Source organism: Benincasa hispida, chromosome 10, assembly GCF_027475165.1.
Source record: "Benincasa hispida cultivar pf3 chromosome 10, pf3_genome.v1.1, whole genome shotgun sequence".
In the NCBI taxonomy this organism is placed as follows: Eukaryota; Viridiplantae; Streptophyta; class Magnoliopsida; order Cucurbitales; family Cucurbitaceae; genus Benincasa; species Benincasa hispida.
Genome location: NC_143487.1, coordinates 15297726 through 15317423, shown reverse-complemented (window position 1 = coordinate 15317423; position 19698 = coordinate 15297726). Strand labels below are relative to the sequence as shown.

Below are 19698 nucleotides of genomic sequence, written 5' to 3'. Positions count from 1 at the left end.
AGCACAATGAGTTTCTTCAATTTGAGCAAAAAAAAGGGTTTTAAAACTTCTCTTCTATGATATTTATGAGTAAAACAAAAATATTACTTCTGTTGATAGAAAGATTTTAAGTTAGATCTTAAAAAGAATTCATAATCAAGAAAAATCTTAAACTTAAAAAAATTAACAAAAACAAAAAGGAAAAAAAGAACTAAAACAAAAGATCTTAAAGATGCAAACTTTTTGAAGGAGTTGAAGTTGGTGCTAACGATTGGAGGAAGACGAACTCAGAGACCCAATAACGCAAACGAAGATCACTGAAGAAGTGGAAGATGAACTCTTGTGTCATGGAAACCCAAATTTGTTCACTTTGGTATTTGGTATTTCTGGTATAAATAGAGCTCTCACATCTATACGACTTCAAATCATTTAAATTTCACGATACTTTTAATGATGGTGGACAATACATACGTAGAATTTATCTACAACCACCCGTAAACTTATCTTTATTTGAACGTATTCCTTTGGTTGAGAATCATACGTTGAAAAGATGGAAAGACTCTATAATCTTTATAAGATTTACATAGATTACTCTTCTTATTGTCAATTAATTTTGAGGTTAAATTTTATCTTATCAAATACATTCTTCTCAAGAAGGTTAACAAATCTGTCCCATTGTAATAATTTTGAAATATTTATCTTTATTCCTACCTTTTGTCATAATGTATCAAACTTTTCATTTATTTATGAAAAATGTAACTAAAACAAATTTATTTTGTATAAACATATGAAATATATGTTAAACTGAACTAACTTAATAGTAATTATACTTTGAAAATGGGATTTGATCTTTCATCTTTTTCTTAAATCACCTTTCATCTTCGTTTTTTAGATCACCGATTGACTCAAAAACTTCCAACCTACTCTAATACTATCTTAAATCATCAATTGACTCAAAAATTTAAGCTAATAGATAAAAGCAAATTTAATTATATATCATCTAATATTTTTTAATTGTTTGATACACCATTCCTTAATCACAAACTCTTAATATTTGGTTGCACATAGGATTTCACATCTTTTCATGTTTGCTCCACCATCCCTTCGATTAAATACCAAAAATCAACCAAAGAATTTATTGTTTTGGTTGTTGTGATTAATGTTTAACATGTGGTTTGGACTTATTTCATCACTTGACTTCTTGATCAAACATATATATCTAACTATCAATTGAACTATACTAAAATTGACAAGTACGTATCTTAACAACGTCACCCTTTACTAACTATAGAAAAGAGCATTAAAAAAAGAATAAAATTGAATTGAACCATTAAAAGATTCTCAAGGGATAAAAAAAAGTTAAAAATTGTGACCAACTCTTATCTATAGTTCATCATCAATACAATAAGAATTCATCCATGACTCCATATACTAACAACCTAAAAGGCAGAAAATAGTATTGATCTAATTTTTGAAAGTCCAGTAGTGTTGTTTAAATAAGTATTCACAGTTTTTAACCTAAAAGGCAGTAGTGTTGTTTATAAATATATATATATATATTTGAAAATTTCAGGGTACAAAGTTTATAACTAACTATTGTTATTTTGCTTTTTTCATAAAATTTTAAATGTTTATTTAATTCTTTAAATTTATTATAAAAAAATTTAACATTTAAATAATTAGTTTCAAATTTAACATTTAAATGTTTAGTTTCCGTTATTGCAACATTTACATTGAAAATTAATATTTGACATTTGAATTTCCATTTTTTTTTTTTTTTGGGATAGAAGTTAACAAACAAATTAAAATCAAGGTTTTCGTAAATATGAAAAATAAAATTAAATAAAACAAAATATACTTTATAAAATTAAACTTTATAAAATAATCGTAAACATGAAAAAAGAAAAATACAATGAAAACTTCCTCATTCTTTACCATACAACATTTGCTATAATTGAGTGCTTTGTATGAGTTCCGGTGAGGAACTTCTTGTGCCGGCTGGAAAAGTAATAGATTGTTCTGTTGGAATGTATCTCTTTTTTTTCCTGAAAAAAAAAAATACAGAAGCATTTCAAAAAATTAAAAAAAATTATTAAAAAAGAAAAAACAAGTGCTACCATAGAAATAATAAGGGATGAATCCAAAAATATATTTTATAAATGATTGTGATGCTATGATCAAGCTTTTCAAATATATCAATTTATTTAAAAAATATCCCCAAAAAAAGGCATATTGGTTGATGATAACCACATAAAATAGATAGCCACACGCACGCACGGTGTCATTTTAACAGGAGGGAAATTTAGAGGGGGAAAAGAAAAAGAACCTTACATTGTTGTTAAAAATTGAAAGATGACATTTTAATAGCAATAGAAAATTAAAAATTGCAACAGAAAAATATAAATATAAAAAGAAGATAAACTTCAAAAGGGTCATTGATACGGTAGTAAGATGTATGAAATTGAGAGGTTGGAAAGCTTTTGATATTTAATAATTAAATATAAAATAATTTTTTTTATATTCCAATATTCTAAATGATATCTAGTAAAATTAAAAGTGATTCAAAATATAATTTTATTGACTACCAAATTCAACGACTTTCTTTCCAAATGAAACGTGTGTTTTCTTAATCAACACTATAATTTAACTAAATGTACCCAGACAAAATCTATTAGGACTTTGGAGTGGTTCTTTTTTTATTAAAAAAATTTGTGAAATTGAGAGTTGAAATTAAAATCTCAAAAAAATGTGTGGTTGTTTTTCATTTTTAAAACAAAATAAAACGTGGTGATAAATAGACATTAAAATATATATATACAGTGAGCCTTTGAAAAAAAAATTAATAAGATTAAAATATTGTTTTAGTTCCTATACTTTAAAGTTTATTCAATTTTACTACATATACTTTCAATTGTCCAATTTTAGTCCGTATTCTTTTAATAAATCTTAAATTTAGTCTCCGATAGTTTATTATTAATTTTTTTTAAAAAAAATGTTATCTATAACATGTTTACTATAGATTTTGAAATCATTTTCACATATTTTATTTTCTTGCATGAAAAATATTATTATTATTTCATCAATTTCAAGTTAACTTTAGGGATTAAATTTAAAATTTATTGAAAGTATAACGGATAATTGAAAGTATATAGAGATTAAAATTAAACAAACTTAAAAAGAATGAGAATTAAAAGGGTATGTTAACCTAATAATAATAGTCAAATGAAATATTTTTAAATTTAAATCCCTTTTTGACTAATTAGCAGAGTAGGCTTTAACGTCTAAAAATTCACCAGGGGAGTGAAATATTGTTCAATTTACCTTGAGTGGTGGGACAAAAGCAAGAAGGTAGTGTGTACTGTTTACTCCACCAATCTATACTCGGTAATATGGAGAACGGCTAATTTACTGTAGGCAATTTCGAAAGAAGCGTATTCCCTGATTCAAATATTGAAGAGTTTCTCTCTTAACCACTTAATGTAGAGCATAAAGTTGAAAAGAATAAGACCCAAATAAATGAGTCAAGCATGTACCTGTAATGCAAACATGACGTCGGCTTCGTCAACTTTCAACAACACTCTTCTCATTTTATCATCTCGAGACTGCCCAAGTTTGAGAAGCCCCTACAAAGTTCAATGTCAAAAGGTTTGAAAAATTGAATCCGTCAAAAGATAAGAATGTCAAATTCAATGACGGTCGATACGTCATTACCTGGTCGTTTAGCACTGTGCACATATTTGAAAGTTCCAAACTCCCCACCGGTGGGATTAGAGTTGATTTACATATGTCTATGTATGATTTGTTTAGCTACATTCAATGTAACAGTAACAAACAATGTTCAATAATTGTTATTTGTCACTAATTAGTGTTATCTCAAGAAGAATTGGGAGAACCCACCTCTCCTATAGTTGTATCCTTCTTTCCTCCACGAACAAGTTTCACAACAGAGCATAAGATGATCTGGATACAATATTTATAAGTCTAAAAGGATAGCATTTACAGAACATTGAAATAATCACGTGTATTGACGATATATAAGCCATAAACTAAGTTGAAGAGGACTACTTTGACTTATACGTTTCACTTAATCTTTAGTTTAAGTCGAAACGTCAATTAATTAGTGTTAGAACCAGAGAAATCATGTCGTTTGTAAGTCACTTGTGCCTTGTAGGTTATTTTCATAAATAACAACCATTGCAATCACATCTTTTCTATATTAAAAAGAATAAAAATGATAAATCTATAATCTTTTAATGTAATATTACTTGGCCAGTTATTGGTTTAGAGATTCTGAATTGTACCTGTTGATGCTGAGGAAGAGATTTTATGGTTTCCACTGCTAGTGATTTAAAAGTCTTGGATAAGGCAACAGCCATATGGTCCAACCTCACCTATAATACAACCATTACCACAATTCAAACCCCAAGACATAATAATAATAGAAGTAAATACGTGCAGTGCAGAGAAGCAATGGGGAAAGGGTAAGCTTTTTTGGTAAGGGAAAAGAGTAAATTCTAAAAGAGAATTATCATTAATAAAGAGTTGTAGAACATTTAGGAAGTATTTTCACACACAAACCGTTGATCAACAATTTCACAACTTTATGTGTATGATGGGAACCAATGGAAAAAAAAAAAAAAAGGATAGATTGAAAAAACATGGATTGAAAACAGAATCACTCAATTTCGAGTAGATCAGACTAAATAAAAGCAATTTCTTCAAACGTTATGCCACCACCTTTTCATTTGTAAGAAAATCTTTCGAGAATTTAAAAAATATGGAATTTTAGAATGGACAAATGAAACATGGAAGATTTATCGTGGCAATGACGAGCACTTACAATCTGAGACTCTTGTATCTTGACAAGCTCAGGTGGTGCTGAAGCATCACTTGCATCATCATGGTTCAGCTCCTTAGGGGATGCTTTGAGTTCCCCCTCTAACAATTCGATGGCATTCCTGTTCAAAGAAGATTTTAATTACATATTGGTGCTACATAAGGTGTGTTAAAGTGAAAGCTCAAACATATGGGAATACAATAACAAAAAGCGTTCTCAAAGAAAATGATTTGAGAATATGGTTTGACCTCCACCCCTACAATTGTTCAACTAATGAAAAAAGTAAATATTCCCATGTACAATGATATCATGTCACCTATGTTGCGAACACTGAAAATTCTTTTCTTGAAGTTTGTATTTCACAAAGTTAAGGTAGTAAACTTAAGCACACTAACCTGCAAACACAAAGAGCTTTTCTCATATCTCCAGACACGGCTGCAACTTTCTGCAATGTATTTTACATCAGTTGAAAGATCAAACTTGCATCCAGATTCCATATAGATCAATAAGCAAGAAACAAATTGTGAACTAGTAAGAAAATCGAAAGTTTATCTTCATTAGATGAGGCATCGATCAATGATAAATGAAATCCAAGATTCAGGCCCACCTAACAATTTTGTTCTTAAATTTTAGTTAGTATGTAAAACGTAGACTGCAAATCAAATAAGATTATTGGTAGACAAGCATGATCAATTTAGAAACAACATGATTATCAGGAGGGCACTTTTTCATGCAAGATCGATTAATAAAAACTTAAGCATCATTCTTAAGAACAAAAAATCGATGTAATTATAATTTTTATAGATGTGAGAATGTGAGGTTTAAAAGATGTGCAAATTAGAAGTGAAATACGGAAAATAATAATAATAAATAAAATCAAGATCCTGTTTCCTGAGTTGCTGGTTTAGAAAAGACGATTAATAAAAAAAAAATTATTATCGAACGTACTCTAGCACAAAGCTCCAGTGCTTGCGACTGAAAGACAACGAAAGGTAGCCCCTACGCAGAATATTATTTAGCATATATTAATAAAGTGTAAAGAAATGTTGATTGAACTTCTAAAAACGATAATAAAATTTTGGAGTTTTAAAATAAAATGATAGAACTTACAATAAACCTTTGTTGAAGAATCTTGAGGATCTGTTCCTTGGAATATGCCCTATAAGTTACAAGCTGAGGTTTGCCTGTGAAGATTCAATTGGCAAAAGTAACAATTAGTAATAGTATCATGTGAAATCCAATTAATTACTATACTTTTGTTAAATACGGATCAATATAATAGGACCAAAACTAAACTGAACGTCTATTTGTAACTCACAATTCAACGCCTGAAGTCTCGGAAGAAAGCGATCTGCTAAGTCAATAGCATTTGCAATTCCTACAAAATACGTTGAAGATCAACCTACTTTGGTAATTTATAATTCATGAAAGAAGAACAATGTGAGATCCTGAGCATCATTGTGGAGTACCTATCAAAATACATCTTGAAAATGGGAAAGTTGTGAGCATGAACAGATCATGTAGCACTGCTTTATCTTTTGTAATTAAATAATCCAATTCATCAGCTATTATCAACCTGATTTAAGAAAAATGGTGTTAGTTAATGATGAGAGGAAATTCAAATTGCAGCAAGTGAGTTTTTACATCATCTTCATGCAAGATGACTCTGCCTTCTGGGAGTACAGGCGTTGAAGATGTTGCAAGGGTGTTAAAGAGCCATTCCTTTTCTTTTGTGGTTGGGCTTCACCCATCATCTACCATCAAAATTAGAAGATAAGCATATGAGACACTTAAGGGTGAAATATTTTAAGCTTTTACATTCATACCTTAATGAAAATATCGGATGTATTGGCTAACGAAGTGCAGTTTATGGACAAAATGTCTGGCAGCTGAAGACCTGACTGGTAGCATGAAGAATATTAGAAGCATGTGTGATGAATTGAATCTTCAACGAGCAAACTTTTTAGCTCAGATTTGAACAGTATATCTAATGAAAACGGCTTTACTTGACCGGTGAGAAAGCCTACCTCTTTCACCCAAGCAGCCAAACGCTCTTTGACTTTTTCCATGGACAAAGATTTGCCAGTTCCTGGACACCCGCAAACATACAAACTACCAGCTTTTTCTTGCTCCACACACGCCTTGCAGAAATTTAAGATTTTACTTTGTTCATCTTCACGGCACATGATTGTAGTTGGAGCTGTCGATACGTGCAATGCTTCCTTTGCTGTTTTTATATGTTCAGTGTCTAACAAAATGGAAAAACAGTGGATGAAAACCTGTTTGAAATGCAGGACAAAAACAATTGTGTACTGCAACTTCATGCTACCATCGCAAACTAATTCTCACCTTTAGGATTCCAATCTGGTTTGACAATAAGGTCCTTTAACAAGCATCTTATCGGTGAACTATGTAAATTAGAAAAGCCATCATTAAACGTTTTCCCATCGCTCTGCATACGGTTAGAAGAAAGCTATATTATTGTACTAACAAGATGTCTCAAACTCGCACATCATTTCATCAAATATGAGGCTAAGAAATTATGAATTCATTTCGAGAAGATCTTCAATTGATTTCTAATGTCTAACTAAACTATGAAACTTCAAATTCTTCCAATTAATTTTACATCTCATATCCGCTCAAAGAATAGCAGTAACCTAAAGACAGTGAGAAAATGCAGACTGTTCTAAAACGATCGTATCAAATTTACCTGTGGAGGGCTTTTAGGACTCGAATTAAGGCGCCAGCGAGGCGATTTCCAATTCACCGGCGCAGAGACAGGGCTTTGTTGCCTGTGCGCATCACTGGATCTCAGTTTTCGCTTCGGAGTAGTTTCCATTACAGCACCTCCATCGGTCACTCTCGCAACCATAACATCGTTCAAAGTCGTTCCACTCTCGATCTTACAGTGATTTGCTCGAGTGATGGCTGGCATTGTTTTGATCTTCCACGGTTATGGATCGGTATGCAGATCGATCTAGGGTTTGTATATTGTAGAATTGGGAAGATTCTTTGAGAGAAGAAAGTAGTTGTGTTTTTAGCGGGAAACTGAGAGATGTGCAGTGATTTTCCCGCTGGTGAAGAGTTTTAAACGGCTTTGCAGAGCGACTCAATACCGGATAGCCTTTTTCAGACCTAGTGATTCTTGGGCCAGAGTCCAAATATCCGACCCATCAAATTGTTCGCTCTCTCGACCCATATTAAGCGCGTCTCCGGTCGGTTGGGTCCGTTTAAGTCTTATTCTTTTTAAGTTAAAAATTACTTTTGAGTCTGTCTAAACTTTTAAAATAATAATTTAATTTTTAAACTTTAATCATTAACAATTTAGTTTTTATACTTTCAAATTTATAATAATTTAGTCATCGAACTTTGATAAAAAATAATTTATGGATGTGTGTTTCAAAGATTAGAATTACATGGGTTAGACATCCTAAAGTGTTTGGGTCATGGATTTAAGAAGCCTTGACATCCTATATCTTTTCTTACCATTCAAACCTGTGGATTACCCCTCCTTTTTTTTTCGTTTAATCTAAGAAGTACATCGACCAACTTCTAGACACCACTTTCGATGACCATCGCAGCCAACTTTGACCACCTCCGAAAACGCCACCAACCAACTTTGGCACCACCTCCGGCAACTTCCACCGACTAACTCCGACCGTCACCAACCAACTCTGATCGCCACCTCCTACGATCGTCATCATTCAACTCCAACTGTCACCTCGACGATCATCACAGGCTCAACAAGCCTACCATTTTGGGGATTCGTTTAATTGGGGAGCTGAGAACACAACTACACAATGCGGAATTCACTCTTTCACTAGGTAGGGGAAAGTAGATAAATTGGTCCCTTAAAAGTTGATTATGGGGCTTGACCAATGTGGCGTCACACCATTTCCTGGCATGAAAGGAGTTTGGTCATTGTTGGACTATAATTGATCGTTCATTAGAGGGACCAGTGGTACTTCACGAGTTAAATGTAACTATAGGGGCAAAACGATATTTTTGACCTAGTTGTACTTACGAGCAATATGTGAAGGAGCACTGTTGATTAGTTATATACAATAGACACATAAATATATATGTAGTGCGAAGAATATAGTTGTTGATCTTTAATGAAGTGTCCGACAGCTAATGGATGTTGAGTAAATTAATTAAAGAGTTTGATTAATTATTCAAGTATTATTAGAACTTCAAGCTATAGATCTAAGAGGTCTTCTCTGTAGCTCAACGGGGTATTTAATGAGAATCAATTTTGGATTATTTTGATTGTTCAAATTAATTTAGATAATTAATTATATGTGATATAATTAATTTAACTTAATTATATATGATATAATTATTATATTATATTTGATATACTATAATATACAATTTATACGAGAGGAAATAAATATCTGAACATAATTCAAATATTTATTATATGAATTTGATTCATATAATTGGATTTAATATAAATATGATTTATATCAAATACTATTGATGAGAGAATTAATACCATATGTTATATTGTATATAATACAATATTAAACTATATGTTATATGTTATATTTGATATAACATATAGTAAGTATATATTATATTTTAAGTTGGTTAATGTATAATTATATATATTCAATAAATTGAAATTAGTTTTAATTTATTTAATTTTATTTTAAATTTTTTAAATTTAAAATAGGGAGAGTTATTTTCTAACTCCCGCCTGCTAAAACCGCTCATCTTTCTATCGTGATACATGAGTGGTTTTGGGATACTCTTTTGTACTTCACAAAAAAAAAAAAAAAAAAAAAAAAAAAAAAAAAAAAAAGTTATCTGAAAAATTCACACACTATCTACTCCTCTCAAAATATTTCCTCTCTACCAAAATAGATAAAGCTCACAATACTCATGTGATTCTCATCCCAGAGAATACAAAGGTAACATTCGTGAGATTGTACGTGACAAGTTTTGGAGAAAGAATTTCGTGAATAAAGGTTCTTCAAGGGTAAGGTTTCTCAAACCCCAAGTTTCTTTTTATTATTTTAAAGCATGTTGTAAATTTTATGTTGATTGCATATTTTTTTTTCCATAAATTGAATGATTCATTTAAAATAAATTTTGGAAACGATCCACATTTTCACATACGCTTTCACTAGTTCTTTTATATCAAAATAAAACATAATGAAGGTTTTAAGTTGATGCAATTATTAAAGTTCAGAGTTTAAATTGGTACAATTATAAAAATCCTATATTTAAATTGATACAGTTATTAGTTTGGATTTAAATTGATATGACTTTTAAAATTTAAGGTTTAAATCGATACAATTATTAATTTAAGAAGTAAATCATATAACAACGAAAGTTTAGAGTGTAAATTAATATTTTCTTAAAAAATAGTAAGGGGGTGTTTGATAAATGGGTATGAGTTGAATTGAGTGGGTATTTATTACCCATGTTTGTTAAACCCGTAAAGAAAACCTATGGTACATTTTTTACTACTCAAAACTCTCATTTCTTATCCCCTCAAAACTAGGACCTTTTATATTAATATGGTTGTTTTCAAAACTTATTATATTAGAGAAATATTAGACCTTTTATATTAGAGAAATATTGTTGTTTTGCTAGAAGTCGAGGTTGAGGATTGGATTAATGTAGAGGTCAAACATTGAGAACTCGACAAACAAAGAAAAACTTTGAAACAATATGTATAAGAGTTGTACATAAGTCGAAACCTCAACCCTGGATAAGTGATATCTCGCTAATTTTGTTATGAGGATCTCGCTCTAGAAGTAAATTTCGCTAATTTTGTGATGAGAGGATCTCGCTCTATAAGGAAATTTCGCTAGAAATGTGGGTTGAATCTCGCTAATTTTGTGATGAGGATCTCGCTCTGGAAGGAAATCTCGCTAGAAATGTGGACTGAATCTCACTAAATTTGTGATGAGGATCTCGCTCTCCTGGAAGGAAATCTCGCTAGAAATGTGGGTTGAATCTCGCTAATTTTGTGATGAGGATCTCGCTCTAGAAGGAAATCTCGCTAGAAATGTGGGCTGAATCTCGCTAATTTTGTGATGAGGATCTCGCTCTAGAAGGAAATCTCGCTAGAAATGAGGATCTTGCTTATGAAAATCCTCATGAGCGAGATCCTCATTGTTTTTTTATTTTTATTTTTTTATGAAAATATGTTATTTTTATTTACTTGACTTTACTACCAACGTGGCTGCTACTTTTACTACCAACATGGCTGCTACTTACTTTCAACTAACATCCATGAGATCGTGTTGAAATTTGCATCTTGGCAAAAGGAGAAGTATGAGTTGGAGTTTGGGCGTCGGAAGGAAGTAGTAAATGTCATATACAACATTGATGGCCTGGATGAGGATGATCAGGTCACTCTTATTGACCTTGTTGTCACAGACATTCAGAAGACAGATTGCTTAATTGCAATACCAGAACACGCATGAAATAGGTACTGCCTCCGTCTACTAGGAAGAAACACGTAGACTGGCCACACCCCTATATTTTGTTTATAGTTCTGTCATGTCAAAAAGAATGATAACGTTTGCATACTTGAAAACATGTACTTTTTGTGTTTGTAAATATAACTAATATTATAAGTATCGAAAAAAACATATATTTTGTGATTTTTTTTTTATATATATACATACAAACATACAAACATTCAATATGAAATATATATACCTTAAATATATATACATACAATATACAATATACCAATTAATTGAGCAGCAATATGAAATATATTTTGTTGGTATGTTCTACCGATTGAAGAGAATTAGAATTATTACAGTTTTTGAAAAGAATATATGAAAAATAATCTATTATGTTCTACAAATTGAGAAAAAAAATTGATATTGTCCAGTTTATGTCCTAAATGATTTGAGAAAATACGTGTATATTTGAAAATTAATCAACAATAACAAAGCATAAAACTAAAAAAAATAAAAGAATAAAATCAATAACAAACAGAAAAAAATATAACTAATCTCATTCACCAAAAGACTGCATTAGATTCTCCAACTCAACTTAACTCTGTACAACAAACACATGCAATTTAACTCTCCAGATAATAATTATTAACTCAACTCAATTCTTTACTTTTATCACATACCAAACGATTGGCGTAAAGCGGTTGGGAGATGATACAGAGCTTGTCGCTTCGGGTGGGCATACGGCACACCCCACTCTCCACGATGATGGCAACTCCTCCAATTTGTTAGAAAACGACCCAAACCCTTGGCTTAGATATTTTTCTTATATATTTTTTTGACCAAAATATCCCCAACACATCCACCTAATGAACTTTAAAATAAAATAAAGATAATTTATTGTTTTTTATAAAAGAAATTGTTACATGACACATCGTTATTGGTTGTTTTATGGATTACACAAGAGAGGAATAATTTATAAGACATTTATTTGGGGTACACATAACACCCAAGAAATTTGTGGATCCCACACTAAAAAACATCAATTTTATATTCTATTAACTCATTACACTGTGAGGTTAGAAGTTCACAAATTGTCAAACCTTGTAACTCTATGAAATTTACAACTCCACCCCTTACTTCATACGATCCATTAAAGAGATAATCTAACTACTTTATTATAAGAGAATAATTTATAAGACATTTATTCAACAATTGGAGCTATCATCGTTCAAAGATACTATTTGCCTAAAGTCCTTTATTAAAGAGGCAATTAGTGTACCCGACTCTTATTACTCAAATTAAAGTATCTTCCATTATGTTTTTTTCAGTTCAGCATTGTACGACGAGGGATCAAACTAAAAGTGATAATTTGTATCTTATACATTAAATTATACTCGGTTTGATATTATAGCAATTTTGAAGAACTCGCACTTTAATTATATTTTTTTAAGGTTTAAATATTACTCAAATTCATGTAAATTTGACTTTAGTTAATTTTGATTTATGTATTTTCAAAATGTTCGTTTTAGTTCTCCCACTTTCAACTTTTTAAAAACGATAATTTTGGTGCCTTGAAGATGAACGAACTAAAATACACTTTTTAAAAGTCTAACAATCAAAATTAACATTTATTAAGTACCGAAACCAATGTGAATAAAGAGTTGAAAGTATAAATTTAAAAGACTAAAATGACCCTTTAAACAAATAAATCATGAAGAAAAAAAAGTGATTTGTGTGGAGAAATTTGGGAGGAAAAAAAAATAGAGATGGAGAAGGAAAAGGTGGAAAGAGAAATGGAATGGATGAGGAGATAAGGAGATTGGCGTGGCATAGGCGTCCGAGAGTCTCTGTCGGATTAGAGGGGCCATGTGGCCAATGTTCATAATTGCTTTTATTTTGCCTTTCACATTCTCCTCTTCTTCTTCCCCTTTGTCTATTTCTTGTGAATGCCTAATCCCAACAATTGAGTGTCAACCATTTCCATTCTATCGATTCCCTTTTTTTTTCTTCTTCTTGCTTTCTTTCTAATGTCCTTGTCTCCCCTTTTGTCCTTCCCTCTTGCTCTTCATCTCAAATCTACTCTATTGCCAAATCTAATTCGAAAGAAGAGTATTCTCGCACTCCTTCCTAAACTACTTTATTAATTTTGAAAGAGATGTGAAAACAGTAAATGTCAATCCTCTTATAACATCCACTGTCGATATAATATATGTAACCTGTCGTTTTGCCTTTACATAATCTAATAAACAAGTATATATATATAACCAGACATTTCCAACATAGACCTTAAACGCAATATGAACTTCATATATAGCATGGCTAGGTTGTCACGTGATAAACTTTAGATACTTATTTACAGATCAAGGCTTGCGGATATATTTATAGACTAGGGTCTCTACCTTTTTCTCAACTATCATGTACATAATTTCTTCGTTGTTTCTAAGGTTAAACTAGGATGGAGATTATAGAAGTGAGAATTTTTTTTTTCAACTACAAATTAAGGGAAAAAACTTTAGCATTAAAGGGAATAGGAGTTAGAGGAGTGAGTTATCAACTCCATGCTATGGACATATGAAGTCTGTGGGTCCCACGATTTTAAAAATATCAATATCACGATTTATCAACTTTTTAGTATGAACTCTACAATTTAACAATTCTCGCATTAAACAACTTTGTTTATTGTCCTAAACCCGTCTCTTTAAAGTATTGTGTTATATAATTAACTTTAGGAAGGTGGAGAAGATAATAAATATGAGGATCATACAATGATTTTCAAACAACAAAATCCCATAATTATCATTTTTAATTAAAGAAATCTTAAGTATAAACTTTACCTAATAGGGATGTAGAAACAAATTTTCCTTTAAGTTCAACAATAACTCGAGATGAAGAAATTTGAAACTCTTATCATTTTGGTTGAAGGCACGTGTTTCATATATACTGAGACAAATTTAAATTCAAGTAAAGTTTATTAGTGTTAGAATAAGACTGACATAGACCTTATCTATCAATCACGCGGTAGGAGACTCAATTATCTACCCTACTTTTATCAAAAGAATTGTAATATTTACAAAATATTATAATATAAGGTTGTTTTCAGACATAGGAAAATTAACCAGAATATTTACAAATAATAGCAAAATATCATCGTCTATTTGTGATAAACCGCAATAAGTATCGATAGACTATTTGTGTCCTTCTATTTTTAGTATTTTTATCATTTAAAATAATTTTCCTATAATTTTATATATTTTTCTTTTAAAAGTTAGTCAGTAAATTAATTGGCAAAATGATTGATTGAATAGTGAGAGTGGTTGATTGGAGTTGAAGGATCGCCTCAATCAACGTAATAAAATGAAAGCTAATATAGCGTGTATGAGTATGGTCAATAAAGTGATTTTCATTTTTTCCACTTAAAAATAAGAATATTAGTAAAATAAAAGTGGTTTTTGGCGTTTAATCGAATGGAATCTCACTTAAAACGAATGAAAGAAAGGCCTACATTTTGGATCTTTCCCTTTGCATTTTTCTGATTTATTTTATTTTATTATTACTTTTTTAAAAAATGTTATTACTAACTGACGTTGTGGCCTTTGCCATGGATATGTAATATGTATGGTGAGCCAATGGTGGCCGCGTGTTCGTGTCCTTACAAAATAACACATAGTAAAAGACGGAAAACTTTTCTAATACCGTAAAAATATTATACTCTTTTTATTTATACAATAAATATTAGAAGATTTCACATAGGTCGATTCCATTTTATTTCTGAAAGCACATTGATATTGCACTCGATAAATGAGGAGGATAGGAAAATTTTTCACTACTGTAGTACTGAAAATTTTCTCCAAAAGACGTGCTTAAGTAGTTCGATTCGTTTACCTCCGATATATGTATTTTTTTTTTTTTAAGGAAAACATGTATGATTTGACATTGGCAAGATTTTCTTTCTTGCTCTTTATTTAAAATGATTTAATTTAAAGTAAAAGAGAAAATAAAATAACATATTCCCCACATGTTCCACTTATTACTCAACAATTTTAAAGTTCGTAATTATATATATTGCTCTAATTTCAGAAAAAATAAATTATATATCTAAATTATGACGGTAGCAAATATAAATAGGGAAAGAAGAAAAATATTAAATTTTTACGTAGTTCGAACTATGCAAAAAAAAAAAATCCGCTAATATTAAAAAGATGAGAAGCACTCACCACAAAATAAATATCTCATACACCCAACTATTTAGCTCACTCTGAAGTTATTTTTAAATGAAATTATAAATTAATTGATATATAAATTAAAAGATGACTAAAATTAGACTCAATAAAATTTCCCCCAAATTGTGTAATTTTTCTATCTCCACTATACTAGAAAAATCATAATCACTTTAATAAACATAATTCGATGATAATTGACTGCTAATTAAGTCGGATATTTAGAACTTTTTACTCTCATTGTTATAATTATAGTTTTAATTTTAAATTATGCATTTCAAAAGATATTTCTTTTGATAATAAATAAATAAAATTTGACTCTAGAAAGCTTTAACACTTAAAATATAGTCGCATTTTGAGGGTGGCAAAATCACTGTGAAAGAGACATTTTCCTATATGAAGGAGTACACCTCATATTTACGATATTGCCACCTATACGAATTAATGAAACGATGATGTAATTAATTTCAACTCATAAAATACTTGTGCGCATTCATGTAATATCTACCTCTATGCATTCTATCAAATTGTTCAATTATAAATTGTCATATAATAAATTATTCTTTTTTTTTTTTTTGAAATATTTGTGTATGTGACGAGAATGAGTTGCATAGAGATTGGTACACCTTAAAATGCCCCTAAGTATTGTTCTTTTCAATTATACAATATTTTAAAAAAACAAACCTTATAACGACCCATTACATGATAATATCAAGACAAATGTAAGAAACCACTCAAAATAAAAAGTTTAGATAAGATAATAAATTTGCTCTTCCAAAGCCTTATCCACAAGAGAAGGTGTCAACTAAAGTTTAAAATATTTATATCAATGAAAGTATCGAGGTCTTAATTTTATGAAAATTTCGATAGAAATATCGATAAAATGTCGATCTTGATGGATATTTATGAGAGAGTTATAAAAATAAAATAATAAATTTAAATTATAAAATAAATATTTTATTATTTTTAAATAAGTAAACATGTGTGGCATTTTGATGCTTGGTTTTTATGTTTCGTATATTTTTCAACAACTTAATAGAAATATCGTTTCACTTTTTATATCGATATCGAGCCAGGAAAATGTGAACAAATTGACGGGGGTGAGCAGATTATGAAAGCCATTACAAATTGTCATCGCTACTAAAACATTGATCGCATCCCATCTTGAAATGAATGCAACTCAAATGGTAATGTTCAATGAATGAGGTGCCACCCAACAGAATAAGTTGATTGGGGAAATAAGTGTCTCCACAGTCATTATTATCAATATTACAATTACTTTTCAGTTGTAATTATTTTTAAATAATATTCTACATCACTGATCATACAACCTACACTTGTCTAATATATTACAAATAAATGGTTTTTTTCCTTTTTAAATTATTCACAACGAGAATAGGAAACACAACGGCTCATAAAATGCTTTTTTTTAAAAAAAAAATAAAAAAATAAAAAAATAAAAAAACTTGTTCAATGATGAACAAAGAGTCTTGGAAAAAAAAATAGAAGACAACTAAATCTATAATAAACTAACTTATTATACGATTAGCAGTGGATGCATAAATTTTATTGATGGAGAAACTTTACAATTCAATAATAGTTTAAAACATGGAAATCAAATATATACAAATAAAATAAGAAACAAAAAAAGAAAAAGAAAAATAAATTAAAAAACTTATCTCACAAACTAGGAGAAGAAATCGAAGAAGAAGTCAAAGAAAAAGTTGAATGAGAAATTAAAAAATTGAAGATTTATTGAAGTTGAAGCTTTATTAATGAAAAAAAAAAAACAAAAAACAAAAAACTAAAGGTAATGTAAAAATGAAGAATAGTCATTTGGAAATCGAAAGTCTGTTAAAGGAAGAAAAATCTGAAAAATAAATTGTATGGGATTTATATTAGGGTCTAATGGGGTTGGGAGACACATTTATCACTAAACTAGCTGAAGTAATTGCATAAAGCATCATCGAAAAAATAAAATATTCTGAAAATATAGAAAAAAGTGTAGTGTTCAAATTGCTTATTCGGTTTTCGTTATTTCACCTACTAATTTTCATAATATAAAAATTTGCACGAATTTAAGCTCGACTAATAAATAGACGAACCATCTAATATTGTCAAAACTCACGAATAATAATATTCTCGTACATAAGATTTTTATTTTTATTTATTTTGTTTTTTGAAATGTGGCCACAGAATTAATACCCTGCTGAAGGACTACTCAACGACTACCTTTTACGTGAAAACAGTTTTTTTTTAATATATAAAAATAATAATAAAGTGAATAAAGTCAAATCGTTTTTATCCTCAATTTTGGCCGCACCTGGTCACGAGCTCGTGCGAAGTCCAAACCGCCCTATTGTTTGGTTATAAATAATCTGTTAAAAATATCATCTTGGTGCAAAATACTTTTAAATATCTAATTTATATTTTGGTGCAAAATATTTTTAAATATCTCATTTTAATGAATGTATTTTCGATAAATCTTAAATTTAGATTTTTTTTATAAAAAAAAACTTATCATTTTTAATATTTTTCTCATTAATTTTGAATGCATATTCATATATCATATTTTTTTATTATTTAACTAATTTCAATAAAAATACTAAATTTGATATATATATATATATTTGAGTATGAGTGTTAGCTGGAATAATATTGAATTTTTCATCACGCATGAGTTTAAGTTTGTAACTCAATCGGTGATTTAAGGTTGAGGACTACAAATTTAACATTTAAAAGTATATAGGGTAAAACTTAACAATTCCCAAAATACCTAGACAAAAATGATATTTTAACCAAAACAACTTTTTGTCCTAAGATTTTGGATCTAGTTTTATTGATATTTTAAAATGTTAGACTTTTATTTTTAAATTTTGAACTTAATGTCAATGTTGGTTCTTAGATTTTGGATCTAGATTTATTGATATTTTAAAATGTTAAATTGAGTTTGATTCAATTTTGTTCTTTAACTTTTTTAGTCATTTTTACATCAAAACATCATTTTAAATCTCTCTAGTAGGGATTTTTTATGAGTTGGGTTGAAGCATTTTATAGGCCTAACCTAATTATTTAAAGTGTAAATTTATTTAACTAAAATAACTCTTATAAGATAATGAATTCAACTGGCTTAATCCAACCATGAAACATTGGTTAAAGTTAATCAGATCACTTGTTTAAAATCTTGTTATAAAAATAAGTAAAATAATATGTAAAAAATTTATTTAATTATCTTCCTATATCAAATTAAGATCAACAATTAAATTTTAATTTATATTATAAAATGTTTCTTTCTAAAATACTAAAAAAAATATTTTTAGAAGTCACTAAACAGTAGATCATTTAAAAAAAATTCATAAGATAAAAGTTTAAATTAATTTGAATTATTTTAAATGATTTTGAAGATTGATTTGACTAAATAAGTTTAGCTTATATAAGGGACTGTTTAGGAGTCAACATGAGATGATATATCACCACATCCTATATCATTTCAGTTTTTGGAGATCTATTATTCTATCTCATCGATTTTAATTGTTTGTGGGCCAATTTTCGAAATGTGTTTCGTAACGTCATTTTATTCCGTGTATCTGTATCGTATATCTTTCCGGTGCTTGAACACACTCGATTGTTCGTATTCGATCAGAATTTTCAGACATCAGAATTCTCCAGATATCAAAACTTCCGATGTCATACAGTCCTAAACAGCTCTTGAATGAATTAGTAACTGAACTCAAATGGTATTAATTGGTTTGATTTGATGAGTTTTTCGAGTTCTAGATTTTTTTTAATACATGTGACAATAAATCATGAAATTAATTTTGAAATCAAGAAATCGCAATCGATAGAGCGATAATGTTTCGATTGGAAAACAAAATCCCAAAAAAGAAAAAAAAAGTAGGAGAAAATAATAATAGACCGACACGTGTGAGGAAATCGAGAAAGAAGTCGGTGGTGTCACGGTTTTACAGGCCGGCGATATTAATGGAAGGACACACGTGGCACATTAGGAGCGGCCACATCAGATCCAGATCACCCGTGAAACTAGCCGCTTTGGGCTGACAAAAATAGTGATGGTAAGGCCATTTCTTGGAACCCTTTCAAAGTGGCTAAAGACACGGGCCCACATTTTATAAGCCAACCTCTCATTACGCCCTTTTTCCAGTAGAAACTGACCGGTTACCGATACTACCCGTCCCTCTCTCCACCGTTAAAAGTCCCTCTATTCACACCGCGT

The 19698-nt window shown here is 29.8% G+C and overlaps 1 protein-coding gene across 1 annotated transcript; it reads right to left on the bottom strand.

The window, feature by feature from the left end:
- Window positions 1–1817: 1817 nt before the first annotated feature.
- Window positions 1818–7988, bottom strand: LOC120088685 (DNA replication factor CDC6B). Its single transcript, XM_039046105.2, has 17 exons — window positions 7527–7988; window positions 7166–7268; window positions 6844–7064; window positions 6643–6717; window positions 6461–6570; window positions 6286–6392; window positions 6135–6194; window positions 5927–6000; window positions 5765–5815; window positions 5212–5261; window positions 4820–4937; window positions 4281–4370; window positions 3877–3939; window positions 3691–3786; window positions 3513–3602; window positions 3301–3417; window positions 1818–2024 (listed from the first exon to the last, which is right to left on the bottom strand). The coding sequence occupies exons 1-16, from the start codon at window positions 7749–7751 to the stop codon at window positions 3385–3387; spliced, it is 1566 nt and encodes a 521-aa protein (XP_038902033.1). The 5' UTR covers window positions 7752–7988; the 3' UTR covers window positions 1818–2024; window positions 3301–3384.
- Window positions 7989–19698: the final 11710 nt, after the last annotated feature.

Coding starts and splice junctions, on each gene's coding strand:
- LOC120088685 (XM_039046105.2), bottom strand. CDS start 7,751: ATGCCAGCCATCACTCGAGCAAATCACTGTAAGATCGAGAGTGGAACG. Junction 5,816..5,926: donor TTCTTCAACAAAGGTTTATT/GTAAGTTCTATC, acceptor TATTCTGCGTAG/GGGCTACCTTTCGTTGTCTT. Junction 4,371..4,819: donor AGATACAAGAGTCTCAGATT/GTAAGTGCTCGT, acceptor GTTGTATTATAG/GTGAGGTTGGACCATATGGC.